The 16,974-nt window shown below is 41.0% G+C and overlaps 1 protein-coding gene across 2 annotated transcripts in view; it reads right to left on the bottom strand.

The window, feature by feature from the left end:
* Positions 1 to 13,695: 13,695 nt before the first annotated feature.
* LOC143138909 (protein LBH-like) overlaps positions 13,696 to 16,974 on the bottom strand; it is a 13,156-nt gene continuing 9,877 nt past the window's right edge. For both annotated transcript variants that reach the window (XM_076299380.1, XM_076299379.1), the window contains one exon: positions 13,696 to 15,048. In XM_076299380.1, coding sequence (XP_076155495.1) covers positions 14,990 to 15,048 — 59 coding nt within the window. In that variant the 3' untranslated portion in view covers positions 13,696 to 14,989. The remainder of the gene's footprint in view (positions 15,049 to 16,974) is intronic.

Genomic DNA, 16,974 nt, shown 5'->3' with positions numbered 1-16,974 from the left:
TTTCTCTGCTTTTTACCTCATAGGCCTAATAAAATATTCACTTAGCAAAGATAATGTCAAACTATTCTGGCAACGTCTCGTTTCATAACTTGATTGCATTTTTGTCCGCTTTTCATCACATTATTATGACCATTAAATGTAGGCTATTTTGCACGCTAAAATCTGATTCATCACAGGTAAACACAACAAAGAATGAGAACGTAAGTTGGATTATGTATTCTAAGTTGTAATTCCTCTGTATGTCCTGTTGGTGACCTCAGTGAGAAGTACTGTTAAGACGCTCTTAGCCGGTAACGAGTACTCTGGAGCACTCGTAGATCTACGAGTGTTTTCACGACGCTCTTAAGCTACGATGGTTTCGGGAAACAGTCGGCAAATCTTAAGACGTTCGTAAGAGGGACTTTACGACGCTCTTAGGCTTAAGATGCTTTCGGGGAAGTGAGCCCTGGGCCCACTTCCCCGATAACGACGAAGACACGCTCTTAAGAGGGTTTTCTACGATTCATCTTACGATCGTTCGTTTGTTTTTTCCGACTGTTTCCCGAACATGCTCGTAGCGTGAACGCGCGTGCACTTCTCTTAAGACGCTCTTAAGGGGAGCTGTCCACGTTAATAGTTCTGAAATATCCTCTAATTTGACGTGATTTGACGGTGATGTCAGGTGACTGCACGTCACAGCTATAGGCCTACCATTTAAACTTCGGATCTACATTAATTCACATCAATACGAAAATAGAAACACTTTGACATCTGCATGTAAGCATCCCAAGTAGGTTATATACCACACAGGGACATAAATAATTGTAATTATTTTAAGATTAGATTGTTGCACCATGCAATAATTTTCGCGGTGTCACTTAAGAACACGTTTGAAGATAAGAAAGAAGTCGAGTAAGAAAGAGAGGAAATGTGTACAGTAGGCTTAGATTTTGATGCAGTAGGCTATAGCCTACAGACTAAACCACATGTAGCTTTCTCTGCTTTTTACCTCATAGGCCTAATAAAATATTCACTTAGCAAAGATAATGTCAAACTATTCTGGCAACGTCTCGTTTCATAACTTGATTGCATTTTTGTCCGCTTTTCATCACATTATTATGACCATTAAATGTAGGCTATTTTGCACGCTAAAATCTGATTCACAGGTATACACAATAAAGAATGTAAGTTGGATTATGTATTCTAAATTGTAATTCCTTTGTATGTCCTGTTGGTGACCTCAGTGAGAAGTACTGTTAAGACGCTCTTAGCCGGTAACGAGTACTCTGGAGCACTCGTAGATCTACGAGTGTTTTCACGACGCTCTTAAGCTACGATGGTTTCGGGAAACAGTCGGCAAATCTTAAGACATTCGTAAGAGGGACTTTACGACGCTCTTAGGCTTAAGATGCTTTCGGGGAAGTGGGCCCTGGCCTCTACTGGAGACCGGCCTTTAACCCAACCCTGTAGCCACGCCAGGCGTTTAAAAGAGACAGGCGTCTCTTAGGGACTCGGCGATTATTTGAAGTTTTACGCTATACTGTGATCTTTACAGGTATTTTGACACCTATAGAAGAAACCCTATTAAAAATGTGTATTAAACGTCATAATCAGGTGTTAAACACAACGTAGCCTATCCCTGCTGGCATTTCAACATTGATTCAACGGTGAATAAAAGTTATATACCAACGGGTGAATCAACGTTGAATTATGAGTTGGATTTGCAAATCGAATCAACGTTGATATCGCAACATTGTTTCAACATCCGCCGTTTCAACATAGGTGAACACATGTTGAAAGCCTCAACAGTGAATCACTGTTGAATATGATATATTGCAACATTGAAACAACGCAGTAAAATCCAACATGGTTAAAGCCTCAACTACAAATTACCGTTGAATAAACGTTGATATTGCCACATTGCTTCAACATTTTACCTTTATTAGCCTATGCAACTTGCAGTAGGCCTATCACACACAGAAATGATAAACACCTCCATCAAGAACCAGTCAACTTATATGTTTCTTTACATTATTTTATTTTGTTTTATGTTTTACAACATAAATGATCTATCCAAACTCAGGTGTATGTGGTGCATGTATACCGATGGCATCATTCAGCAACAGCAGGGAGTGTCTTTCGAAAGCCACCACCACCCACCCTCTCCAGTGCATAATTCAAATATCTTCCCATGGTGTCCATTATTCGGGTCAGGGTGGTTCGCTGAAGACAGCATCTAAAGAGGAAACAACAAACCATTATTGTCAAAAACTGGTGAAAAAGCCTGTGGACATTCTCTGGGATTTGAATCAGGGATATTCCGATCACTGAACTTCCAAATAACGTCCATCAGTCACACTGTGTGAAGTAAGCGGCGCCAGAGAATGTCTAATAAGGGCTCTGGCGGCGCCCTAATTAGCAAGTTCATAGCTAGCTAATGTTACGCGGTTTCTAAACTAAAACATTTTTTGTCACATACAGCAAACATCACCTCATCATCCGCTAGTTGCCTGTCCCCTCAATACCATGTAAAAAAAAACGTGGTCTCTGTGGACAGCCCAGGCTCCAAAAACGGCCTGGTCTAGTCTGGACCATGAAACATAACAAACTGTTCCAGCCAGGGGAGGGAGGGGCGAGCTAGCTCTCGGTTTTGTTTGAACATCAACAGAAGTGACGTTACCCAACATCTCTTGGAGCACCTGTAATGCATAGGTGCCAACTCTCACGCATTGGCCGTGAGACACACGCATTTGATTAGTTTCACACACTCACACGCCACACCCCCGATTTCTCACGCTGAAGTGTCAACCCGGTCGGTCAGATGCCTGAAAAATGAGTTTAGCCTATCTATAGATCTACCTGTTGAGCCACGGTTATGCTTTCAGAGACGGTGAGAGCAGAGGTGAGAGGGTTCAAGAGCACCCCCTGTCTGTGGAATTTTCTAAATTTTCTCTCATTTGCGATGCTACTTCAGAAGCCGTCCCAGGCGCATTCCCCTCGCATTTCCCCGGCTTCAGGTATGCTTTGAGTATTATTGAGTAGGCTATTTTTCAGGCCTAGGTCAAATACCTGAGGTTCAACTAAACTAAACCTATACATATCACACATCAGGTGAACGTGCGGAATCTAAGCTTTCCAATGATATTAGCGCCACAGTTGCTGTGATAAATGGTTCGCGAAAAAATTAACATTGAACCGACGTGCAATTTAGGCTAATCATATATGCATTTTGCACACAGTGCACACCCATTACTCTCGTTTTAATATTTCACTAACCCTTCACACAACACGTGGCAAACCCAATATCACAATAAACAGCAAACCGTACCGAATACGAGGATATAAAGCATGCCTCTGTGCAATAAGTGGTTCCTGAGTAATGCGGTTTTGAAATTGCAACACATTTCTACATAGCCTCATTGGGGCGAAATTATAATGTATTCTAATGTAAACTATTTGTCAGTAGGCCTACATACATTTTTGTAAATTGCTCAGCCATAGATTATCCCACTATGGTTCTTATATTTCAGGTTCCACCCAATCCCATTACAGATAAATGACTATATTTATATTGGCATGCTTCTTAGTGACATTAATGCAAAAATATGACGAAAATCAAATAACGAGACACAAATATTGATATAAAGCCTGACATAAGCCATATGCAAACATTCACATCATGCAGATATGGGTACATCCTGAAAAAGGAATAGCATGTAGGCTATAGGCTATGGCCATTACAATGACCAATATATTATCTTAAATAAACTAGCTGAATAACACAGGTGACCACTTCTGCATAATTTCATGGAGTGCTAAAATGTACACACATTTTTAAACATTTCTGAACTGTGAAATGTAGCATATGTTTTTGTGGTTGTGAACTTATTGCAATATCACCATAACTATTCCACCTGTGTGTGCATGGTTATAATTCTGAAGTGCAAAATAGCTTAGGCTACAGCACAAATATTTCCATAAAAATAAGCAAATCTGATCGATCTCTGAATTTATTTTGAGATTGATGCATTTAAAAGTTAAAATATACAAACATTTCTTAAATTCTTACAAAACACCCACCCACTTTTTAAAATTGTTAGTTTGGACCCCCTCACTTTTGACGTGCGAAATACCAGTGCTGTTTTCAGCAACTGTTTAGTGCTTCATTGTCATTTTCATTGGATTCACGGTTTAGTTTGATATTTAATTTACTTTTGGACTGTTTGATTATATTGTTAAATGTTGGGACTGATGGGCACTGAAATCTGGGGAGGTATTTGATGATCACTATTACGTTCCATGTAGTTGAAAGAGTGTCGGGATTTCAAACAAACCATCCGCTTTCATGCGTTCATTGAACGTCTGCGGTGCTCTAATGGAAACCTTATTGCGTAGCCAAGTAGCCTATTGAGTTATTTTTAAATTATGCATAATTTACTTTTTATTAATTTCGTAGGCTGGCTTTATTTTGTTATATAGAAGTATCTAAATAACCTGTTAAAATGTACCAGAATTCAGGAAATTGCATCTAGTCCAAAAAAAAATTCTGGGGGAGGACCCCCATACCCCCCCTCTGAAATGTCCAACCCACTTTCACAATGCCTCCGACTCCCATGGTCCTAGTAGTAGGCTAGATCCCTTTGATATCAATGTTCATTTAACTCTGGGACCCTGGTCCCAGGGATGGATTCCTGCACGGGCCTTCCGGGCCCAGACCCAGGGGCCCAAGGTGTCAGGGGGCCCTGAAGCCCAAGCATTTGCATGCAATCATTGCCTCAATATCAACACATCCGGATGTAGGCTATGAATCTGATTGAATTTAGTATTGGCCATCCCCAAAATGCTAGCCTGACAAGCCAGACCCACATGTGGGGTAAAATGTAGGGTCTGGGCACTCACCGTTCGCAGTGCTCAGTCCGAGGGGTGGGATAATCGGTTGTCTTTCAAATTCCCTCTGCACGCAATAGGACAGCACTGAGTCCCATGCATTTTCCCACCAGCGGAGCTAGTTGGCTTGTTCAAACTTTTGCCATCTCAAAACAAGCTTAACTCGTGTCACACTGTTGGCCAACAGCAATATCCATCTTCTTTGTTTTCAAGTAGCAGGGAATTCAAGCCAAACCGTTGCAACTCTGCCATCAATCATTATGTTATGCCCCCCTAACGACTCTATAGGCGATTTGATTGGCCTGATAGAAGTTTAATTTTTCAAGCTCACAAGCCAACGGAGAGTTGCTAGACTAGCCCTGGAAGCAAATGTAATTTGCTGCCGCTAGGGTGTGTCTAGATTTCTAAGCTACCAAAATGCAAAAAAATTCTGGGGGAGGACCCCCAAACCCCCCTTCCACATATGCGACAATTAGTGGGGAGCCCTTAATACATGTGGGCCCAGGGGCCCGAAAGTTCATAATCCGTCCATGCCTGGTCCCTACACCTGAGAACCACTGATGTACGTTTTTTTTACTGTACGGTATAATGCTGAATGAGCCAAACAAAAATTTCCGCAGCAAAATTTTGGTTGGCCCCACCAAATCTCACTCCAAAGTTTTTTGAAAAGTTGGCAGCCCTGGTAATGCAAACTACTCAGCTTGTGTGACAAATAAAAGCAAACCTACACTAGCAGCCTCGAAGTCAGGTGCAATAGTTAGAAGTAAAGCAGATGCGTATACACAACCATTATAAAGTTTGGGGTACACTTAGAAATGTCCGGTGCATTTCTTTTGATAAAGAGGACCTTTTTTAAAGGCCGTGTTGCAGGGTTCATTTTCCAACGAATTTGCACAATTTGCTTATTGGTAATAAACATTTAAACTGTTATCCATTGTATTTGATGTTGTTGGGTATCACAAAACGGAATATAATATGAAAAAGCAGGTAGGCCTACTATTTCACAGCGGTTTGAAGTGATTCTCCTTTCCCCCACAATGCATTGCATTACGTCACCTTGGGGAGGCTACAGACCAAAGCCCACCTTGAGACCCTTGAGAGTAAGGAGAGAGAGGAGTAAAGAGACGAGTAAGGGAGTGTTCAGCAGTAAATAGCGCAGATTATAGATAAATAGATATAGATAGCCTAGATAGATATATAGACAGGTAGATAGATAGCTAGATAGATCATGTCATCTGCTGGTCGCGGGGTGAGCTCGACCAGCGGCCAAAACGCACTCGCTTCCAGTTACAGCAGCTCTCCACCGCAGTTTCCTTTGGGACGGCACAGCCCACACAAGCACCTGCCAAACTGCGACTTGCCCTTATTATCCCCCTCTTTGGTAAGCCATACCCTGATGATGTCAATGACAATCAATCATGAGGAGTAGTTATCGAAAATATTCATGCTGAAGACGCGACCAGCCTAATCGGCGGCGGTTTGCAACAACAGGGGTGGCTCACAGGTGGGACTGGAAAGTTAGCCCATAGCACTAGCTAGCTATCATGATGCTTTATATTCTGATCTTCTGACTAAGTTTACCCAGTAGCCTACTTATCTGAACTAACGACATGATCACCATCACTAGATATAAAGAAAATGTTGACTTCCACTCAGTGCTGTTCACTGACAGTAACAAAAAAAAGGGTCATAACGATATAAGCATAATGCATTGAACTGAATAGGCGCATTATGTAGCCTCATAACGAGACCTCAAATTCAGAAAATTGCTTAATTAAACTAGAAGACATTGTTATCTTTGTAAGACCATAGGGTAGTTGTCATATAAATGCTGTAACAAAATTTGAAGTGTAAATATACAAACTTTATGTTGAACGTGTAACCGCGACCGTTTCCCATAGGAATGAATGTAAAACATACCCTCCAAAACGAGACCTCCCCAAATTCAGAAAAAAAATACTTAATTGATATCAGGCAACGTTATTACCATTGGTCGATCATAGGGTAGCTGTGATATAAATGCTCTGATGAAATTTGAAGTGTAAATATACAAACTTTATGTTGAAAGTGTAACCGCTATGTCCATTGGAATGCATTGAAATGACTGAAGCGCAGATCATGTAGCCCCCAACGTGACGTCATCACCGAATTGCGTAAAAAAAAAACCGCTAATGCTAAAAACAACAAAAACTGGCATTTAACACCATTTGGAGACATTTTTAAAAACTAGATGTACCGCGTAGCGGTACAAAATATGACCGCCGCTCAGTCCTGCACATCCATTCCGCGAAAATAAATCATATTAATGAATTTGTCTCCATCTTCTTCTCCATCCCCCACTCTTGAAACTTTTGTGTATGCTTGTTTGGAATGTGTGTTTGCACACATTCCGCACACAAAGTAGCCTACTGGTAGCCTGGCGGGCCATCCTATATCATTGAAATGTATAGCTGCAAAGGTGAATAGATTTGTTTCTGGGCCAAAAAATCTGTAACATTGTTATAAAACCTTTAAAATCTCTAAACAATCACATAGGGCAGTTCATCACAGTCCATCCATTGCAACTGGACTGATGAAAGGTACACCTGTAGGCTACATTGTATTTGGGAAAAGCAGAAGGTAGCAGCATAATGTATTTATTTATTTATTATTAAACAAAACAATCCCTGTCAGTTCCATGCAGTTTTCAACAGCTATCAAGAAGAGAGGTCATGTCATGGATTTTTGTGAATGTTTCTTCTTCTACATATGCATAAGTTTAGTCATCTAGTTCAAATGATATTCAGCTTTATTGTCAATGCACAAATTAAATACCAGTAGTCTAAAACAAAATGCCGTTTTACCCAGTGGTGCAAATAACTGACATGTCCAAAAGGGCCTTCATGAAATGCGTTGCGAGACTGTTCATACACATTTTAACGGGCAAAGTTGAAGAGCTACTGTCCGTTATTGTTTGTGCAAATAATACGCTGATTCATGTTCCCTTGCATTTTGCAACCATGATGAGGTCCATGGTTAAGCTCAATCTTTTGACGCAATCTTTTGATTTTCACCCAGCCTAGTCCATGGTAGGCGCCCGATAGAAATATTGTTTAATTTTGCGATTGAGATATCCACGCACTGGCGCCCCCCCTGCGACGTGTTCGCCCCCCAGTTTTAGAGCTATTCTAAATGCAAAAATCCATAGAGGGAGTTATGACAAAACCGTGACTGTTAACAAACTATAAGCTATATAAGGTAGGCCCTATGCTAGGCCTATTACACAACACAAATTGTCACTAGGCTATGCTGGCGACCCAAATAAAATCTCCGTTGGAACCAATGGCTTACACCTTACAGTATCAAGCTGCCACCTCTTGGCGAAAAGTTAATAGTTTTGCATATCAGTAGTAATACATTTCACGTAGCTGTGAATCACGGAAAGGCCATGAAGTGGACACTTCTAAATGGAACCCAACCCACTGTACAGTAGCTCAAGGTCTGTGGCTAAAGCAGCCATAATGAAAGCGTTATCATTGTTTGGATACTTCACACACACGTGTTTTTTAATCGCATAGACTACAACTACCAAGCTGGAATCAAAGCACATCGACTCCCCTCTCACACCCTAAACACGCACTTCGAACAAACAAAAAGCGCCTCAGTCTCACGGAATAGCCATAGGCAAAACTGTATCTGACCGATGTAACGTTGGTAGGCTACTAAATCATCCATCGCAAAGAATGATTTTTGTAGCACGTGCAACAAATATGTGTAGGTACAGCCCTGCCCTGAATAGCCTACATATCAACGTGCGCTCTAAAACATCTGGTTTAAATGGAGATGTAGATCATCACGGGTGCGTTAATAAATCTACATTGCGGCGAGTTGACACAAATTATTCACTTTGACGAATTTATGTAAAAAAAAAAAAAAAAAAAAACTTTGACAATCCCTATATGACCGCTTCGCTAGCTTCGCTAGCGGCGGTCATAATAAGTGTAAGTAAAACATAATGTTAAATAATAAATAATAAATGCATCTGACACCGACTCAAACGTTTAAAGAGGGTGCCGATTCTGAGTTACAGTTTTTCCCGATTGCTTTGATGCCCTTAATGAAACTGGGATCCACTTAATCTTGATCTTGACCTTCTTAGCTTCTCAGAGCAGAAGTCATCTCTTGCAAATGATTTAACACATTTTCATTGGTTTAACCCATTTTTCACATCCTTTTTCAAATAATTTAACACAGTTCTCATACAAAGACTCCATACTCCATTGGATTAACTCTGTGAAACAAATAGAAAACATGTATTCACAGCTAATAGATATTGCTTGCAAACTAATGAACTTGTAATGTCAATGTGTGAATCTCCTTTGCACAATTCTTCAATTAGCAATCATTCATTATCCATAGGAGATACCATGTCTGTTCTGTGTTGCTATTTGCCAGTATGGATCTAAGGCACATTTAGAGAAAGTACTGTATTGCCTATTTGGTGAAGAAAACAGTACAAAAGCTGACAAGTCTAGGTGTTTACTGTAGGTCTATTTCAATAAAAGTTCAATGAAATTTGTCTTGTCTAGGTGCTTACTGTAGGTCTTACATGTCAATGGCAGTTGCGTCTTGGGAGGAATGAATACATCAAAAAGAAATGGCGCAGACATAGCAAAAATGAAAGGCTGAAACTCCTCATTTTGAGAACAGTGTTTTGCATTTTGTTATGCAGTGTGTAATGATTGATTGAAAGTGAATAGTGAAGTTGTTTGAAGGCCAAATTTGCTTTTGCTGCTTGTTTTAAATGTTTTGAGAGAATCTTTTGCAAGCAAATGTTTCATTTTGGCCAGAGTGATTCTGTTTAGACCTGTGTGTTAACTGTTTTGACAATGTGATGTCAGAGTTGACATAAGCATTAACGCAATCGAGACATCACACTGACCAAAAAAAAAATGTGAATGACATGTTCAAAAATAGGTGTAAAACATAATGTGTAGTAATGAATGTATCTGACACTCATTTCCAACGTTTAATGGAGATGCTGGTGTGGAGTCATTCTACGCTGAATACAGACATGTAGGAAAGGTTTCAGTTCATGTGCATTGAGCCCCCATGTTCATGCCCCCAAAGTGTAGCACTGTAGCTGCCTAGCAACTCTAGCTGTTGGTTGCAGCAACTCGAGCTAGGTAGAACCGATCGTTGTCGGGTTATTTTCCATACCCATACTACTCTGTGACCTTGAGAAACAAAGGTCTATGAAAAATTGCTGGAATTATCCTTTAAGAGGATAGGCTGAATTGAGGAACACGTTTTGTAGTCTGCATGAATAGATGAAATGAGGCCTCCCTATACCAATTTTTTTCCATAGTGCATGCAGAGGTGCCAAAGTCATGTGTGGTTGATGTTATAAAACCTCATTTAAATGTTCATTGTACGCTTTTTTCAATTGATGTGTTTTACACCCTTCTGCAACGCATGCAAAACTTGTTTGACACCCATTATAAACCATTTTAGAAGATGTAAAAAACGTAATTGGGAACCTACATTTTAACCTAAAACCAACATTATTCTGAACATTCTGAATGTGTTTGTAACCAAAATAACACTGAAACAAAACGTCAAATACTCTGGGCCAGATGTACTAACGCTTTTGCGCCCACTTCAGGGGTATTTGTTTCGCAATGTGCGTGTAAAATCATTGCGAGGTATGTACAAACAGGCCGCAATGATGTAAAAGCGCTCACGGCTCCCTCAAATAGACCCCGCCACCAATCACAGATTCACTGATTCAACATGGCAACTAGACATAACTAGAGTGGCTTAATTGCTTCTTCTACGGTGTGAAGTAGGTAGCGACATAGACATAATATACATAGACGCCGCATCGACCGCTGCTCCCTACTAGCGCTGACGAGATTTGGAGCCGCCATCTTGGACCGGTCATCCACTCCACTCAGTGTAATCTGTTTGGCCGGTGCAATGAGCTGTCAGCGCACTTAATTAATCATATCTCACTGAATACCGAACAGATTTTCACACGGTTTTTTTTGCTGCAAAGGTCATACATGTAGCTGTGATACAGGCCACATTGTTCGAAAATACAAAATACAACCAATAGTACGGTGATGTTAAATCTAACTTGTGAAAAGTTAATCCCCCGAGTATGGTCCGCCGATTTGACCAGGAACATGCTGCACAGCTGTCATCTTGTGTTTTCTGCTGCAACGCAACGAGGAGTATGACCGGTCCAAGATGGAGGCCGCATTTCTTGTTTCCAGCAGCCAATGCGGCGTGTATGTATATTATGTCTATGGGTAGCGATAGCCTTTTCACAACAGCAACAAACAGCAACACCTCTGTTTAGGAGAATATTGCAACTAGTGCCGCGACCACCACACGCAAAATGGTTAGGCACTCCCGTGACGTCACATTGTCGCATGACAGGTCGGGAATGGCGGGAATGTAAAAGTTAATTAATGATCACAAACGTTTAAATAATGACAGTGGGTCTAGTTATATGTGATAACAATGTGTAGTGGGGAGTGGAATAACTATTGGTTTCCGTTTGTGGTGACTGCGGACTGAGATAAGGGATGAGATTAAATAGATCCTGGAATTTAGCCTGGTCTGGAGCAGGCTAGCTCCACAGAATAAATCGCCATGGTGATTTATACCATAACATATCCTGCTGCCCCCAATCCCGCTCTTGTGCAACTGGATCACGGATAAATTGAGCCAGGATAACCAAGATATCCCAGCTTAATCCCTTATCCTAGTTTTGTGCAACGGGCCCCTGAGGGGTATTTCACAAAACCTAGATAAGGGATTAAGCTGGGATTTTTAGGTTATCCTGGATGAATTTAGCCTTGATTTGGTTTCACAAAAGAGATGGCACATAAGTTACCATGGGGATTTATTCTCTGCACCTAGCCTGGTCCCGATCAGGCTAACAGCCAAGCTAAGTTAATTCTAATGGTAATTATGTGGTCTTATTGGTTCAGATAGCTGTCATTCACATCAGACCTCCGTGCTAATTTTAAGGAGCTTTATTCCATTTATAAACTATTTGCTAAATGTATTTGCTCGCAAAACAAAACAGATTGTCTGCTTACTACCATATGGTTATTATTTTAATTGTGATAGCCTTATAATTATTAACAGGCCTAGGTACTCATTGTTTGCTTATTTTATTGATAGACGTTTGATGAATAGCTTATTGTAGTTGATTGGAATTGGAGGGGCAAGTTTTCGAAGGTATTTTCAACTATAATATTAAGGTATATCATACTATGTGCATCTTTGCAGTGGCAAGTGCTTTAAGATGTTGCGTGCCGAGACAAGGAAGCACTCACACGTGGGTGCATACGTAAATTTGCATTCAGTTGGTCTACCACGCCTACTTCTGCTGTTTTACAGAAATAGCCATGATTCCCCATTCCAAAAAGGATAACTTTACTTCATTGTTAGTCTATATCAAAAGCGGTTGTTCACTTTGTGTGAATGACGCTATTTTCCGCGTCTTTTTTATTCCAACCGTGGGCACTTTGGAGCAGAGACGAGAACACGCACACATCCTGAATTACTTACACCTGGCTTGACATAGTCGCTCCTACTCATCCTGGATTGGCATTAGTGAAACGAGTTGAGCTAGGATGACCAGACAACGCTATGTCAAACCTCGCTTTATCACTTATCTTGGATGTCTTATTTCTGCCTTTGTAAAATACCCCTCTGATCTTCATTATCTCCCTGCTTGTTTACATCTTATCATGTATGGTATTATTTAATGATCGCTAAACTTTTGATTCTTTTTAATGTTGTCATCAGTTAACTTCATTCAACTGCGCTTGTATGTAGGCGCTGCCATTCAGTTGTGGACGTTCGTAAATTGCGTTAATGGGCGGAGAAAGGCAGAGAAAGGCGCAGTTTACACTAAGGATTAAACGATTGATAAATACGACAGAAACTTGGGTCTGACAGCGTTCGCAATTTGCGGTGTGTCCATGACGCTGATAACACTACGTTCGCAAATGTACGTACATCTGGCCCTCTGTATTTTTATCTGTTTACTGTAACATAAAAGGTGAATCACACAGCCATGAAGTTCCATGTAATGGAGATAGGTGCTGTGAGAAACTGTTAAAGGGGAAGTAATTGATGCTGGATGACATGAGTTTTTGTTGATATTTGATCCAAACACCAAAAAAAAAGACACCACTTCCTTCAGAGAGGCCACACAGTGTTTTGTTTGTGGGACAGACTTACTCCACCTTATTTGTTTGGGGGACAGACTTACTCCACCTTATTTGATTCCAGTTCACAGATCCAGGGTTGTGTGTTTTTTTACAGTGTACTCAGAGAATTGACAGCTAGAAAATCGTGGAGATATTCGCTAAATGTGAGAAAAAGTGTTACGGGCTCAAAATGGCTTAGAATTGCTTACAGTACCTTTAAATGTGCTAAATAGAATAGAATTGCTTACAGTACCTTTAAATGTGCTAAATAGAATAGAATTGCTACAGTACCTTTAAATGTGCTAAATGGAATAGAATTGCTTACAGTACCTTTAAATGTGCTTAATGGAATATAATTGCTACAGTACCTTTAAATGTGCTAAATAGAATAGAATTGCTTACAGTACCTTTAAATGTGCTAAATAGTGAAATGACGAAAGGACTGAGGCTCTGCTGACTGCAGCTCTGACAAGGAAAGTGGACGTGAACAAACCATGTCAGCAAAATAATAGTAAATTTATGTAATTTCACGTATACAGTCTAAAACACATTTCAAAACTCTGACAGAGCATGTGCTTCACAATTAGGGATTGAGAGATCCTCAAATGTAAAATAAAATGCATTTTCTTTTTTGGGGGGGCAAGAGTTTATTATAAAGATAATTAGAGTTCTTCCTAAAACATTAATATTCTTTATTGATTTACAATGTTATGTGTTACATTATTGTTTTCATTCACAAATGATTCACCAAGATCTTACGATAGAAGCCAGTGCTAGTCAAATTACATTAGTTCATGTTGACACATTATTTACTCTCTAAATACACACAATACACTTATCTAATTATGATGGCTGGAAATGAGCATTGTTGATACTGCTTTGAAAGTAACCAGTATGCGCATGTGGTGCTCAAGAATGTTTGTCATATACTTCTTACTTAAGGTGAATGCATGAATGCAGCTGAAGGCACTATCTAGAATCTATCAACAGGCGCAATGTGTTTGGCTGTGTGTGTGTGTGTGTGTGTGTGTGTGTGTGTGTGTGTGTCTATCTATCTGTTGGAGTGTGAGCGTGTCTGTATGTGTGCATGGCTACGGGTGTACGTTCATGTTGGAAAAATAAAGGATGACAGTGAGAGAAAGAGGGAGAGAGCAAGAGAGCGAGAGAGAGAGAGCTATAAAGGTCTTTGAGATGAGAGTGTGGCATGATTAGGAGTTGGCATGACATTCTGCCTGACAGACGGGTAGACACATTTGAAGTTTCAAGTATGTGGCAGATTCTTTCAGACACCAAGCACGCATGCCCATATCCCCAGACGCCCACAATGTGACTTTTAGACTCGTTCTGTTTCTACACCACCGTCTACAGCAGTATCTTTCTCTCTCTCTCTCTCACTCTCACACACACACACACACACACACACACACACAGAGACATGCCCTCTCACGTAGTGGCATACAGGTTATCCCATCCCAGCAGTATTTGTCACAGGAAAATTTCAGTGTACACTACACACAACAGACATATCATCATGAGTGACCAAAAGTAATTCAGCATTATCCGATGCACTGTCAGGCGAGTGTAAACTAGTGTTTCATTACGTACGAAGTGATTCCACCTGGGAGCTATTGGGTTGTGATGCCTCCACGTAAGCAGCAGAGATGTCATTTCCAAACCCCCTATCGCTATCAATCAGTGGACCCTTGAGTCTTGAGCGCGTCCCCAGTCAAAGAGAGGAAGAGAGTGGGGGGGGGGGGGGGGGGGGGGGAAAGGGAGAGACTGTGTTCTTTCTGCCTGCCTGCTTTCAGCAAGCACTGTGAGAGAGAGGGGGGGGGGGAACTGGGTCATGGGGTGGGGTGGGTGTTGAAGTGAGGGGTTGGGGGTAGGGTGTCGGTGGAGCTGATTCTTCTTCAGTTTGAGTCCTGCTCAGTGCCTGCTGATGAATCTACACTGCTGGCCTGTTCTTCAGCTGCACAGAGGAGAGAGAGAGAGAGAGGGGAAAAGAGAGAGAGAAAGAGAGGGAGGCCATGACAGAATAGTACAGCCCACAAGAGCAGGATAATAAGGAGAGGAGGAAGAGAACGGGAGGAAAGAAAAGAGAGAAGAGATGAGAGAAGAGTCGTGAACAGAGGAAGAGATGAACATAAGTTAATTAAATGTTGCATAATCCATGAGCCAGCACCAGGTGCAGTAGCAGTTTCACTTCCACTGCTTTACAGTAAATACATCCTCAATATGCCATATGTCATCTGACTATAAAGCCCACTGAGTTAACTCATATGTTATAATATGTATTACAGTAACCATGTCATGGTAGATACCATATACTTACACTTACTTACATACATATACCATATTACTTGTTATGCAGGTAGTGTCTACATAACAGTTTTGTATCAAAATCTTTGGTTTGGACAGAGCAGGCCCAATAATGTTAGATACATGACAATTCCAGCCTTTGTCACCTTGTATAAGGGTGAGTCACAGTGTCAATAAAGGCAGTACCCTATTTAGAAATAATATAATGGGGGCATAATGTTATAATTGCATCTGCCAAGGGAAGCTATAATGGTTATGCTAGTCTTATGACATGAAGTAGAAATATCACATGGCACACACACTCTTTACTTATTTCTGTGTATTTTTGCACTACAATAGGGCTGTGCTGGAGTAGAAACATGGCACACACACTCTTATTTCTGTGTAGTTTTGCACTACAATAGGGGGTGAGCTAGAGCAGTGGCTGCAGTCGCCACTCAGGAAGTCGTTTTGGGTAAAAACATCATCTGCTAAATACCACCTACCTTTACTGTCTACATCTGAAAGCAGTTCTGCCATAGCATATGAGGGAGGTCTATTCCATGTTACAAAACAACAAAGATCCAGAACTTCAAATACACAGAAAAAAATCTGAACCAGTACGTTCCCCCCTCTGACACAAAAGCACAAATCATATTCAGATAGCTATTGTGCTGGTGATTGCTACATATTTTGGTTGAGGGTACAAACAAACCAAAGAATAGCACGTTGATTGTAATTGTTGCTGTGGGAATTTAACTCTCTCAGTCACAAATATAACAATAATTTTTCTTTCCAAGAATAACTGTAATTGTGAATGCCTCAATGTGTGTGTGTGTGTGTGTGTGTGTGTGTGTGTGTGTGTGTGTGTATGCGTGTGTGTGTTTGTGTGTGCGTGTGAGCATGTGTGCGTGTGCACATGTGTGCGTTTGTGTGTGCGCATGTGTGCGTGTGCGTGTATGTGTGTGCGTGTGAGCATGTGTATGTGCATGTGTGTGTGTATATGTGTTTTTCTTCCTTGCATTGATTGTTGGATGTTTTGTTGGTGTTCTCACAATGGATGTCTCTCAACCTTCCATCACAGTATCACTCCAGAGACACAGAGAAATCGACCACCAGCCCCGATGACCAACAAAAACATTAGACAAAAACATTTCTTTCTATTCCACAGTTTCCATATGAATCCTCCAGCTCAACATGAAAGAATGCAGGTCTCCATGTAGGAGTGCAGGTCTCTATGTAAGAGTGCAGGTCTCCATGTAAGAGTGTGTAAGAGTGCGTAAGAGTGTGTAAGAGTGTGTAAGAGTGCAGGTCTCTATGTAAGAGTGCGGGTCTCCATGTAAGAATGCAGGTCTCCATGTAAGAGTGTGTAAGAGTGCGTAAGAGTGCAGGTCTCTATGTAAGAGTGCGGGTCTCTGTGTAAGAGTGCAGGGTCTCTATGTAAGAGTGCGGCTCTCCATGTAAGAGTGTGTAAGAGTGCAGGTCTCTATGTAAGAGTGCGGGTCTCTATGTAAGAGTGTGTAAGAGTGCAGGTCTCTATGTAAGAGTGCGGGTCTCTGTGTAAGAGTGCAGGGTCTCTATGTAAGAGTGTGGGTCT

This window comes from Alosa pseudoharengus, unplaced genomic scaffold (assembly GCF_046254945.1).
Source record: "Alosa pseudoharengus isolate Yale_2024_CS ecotype anadromous, Long Island Sound unplaced genomic scaffold, YU_APseudo_1.1 YU_APseudo_1.1_scf_22, whole genome shotgun sequence".
Taxonomy (NCBI): domain Eukaryota; kingdom Metazoa; phylum Chordata; class Actinopteri; order Clupeiformes; family Clupeidae; genus Alosa; species Alosa pseudoharengus.
The sequence above is the reverse complement of the archived record's forward strand: the minus strand, read 5'-3'. Positions and strand labels throughout refer to the sequence as shown.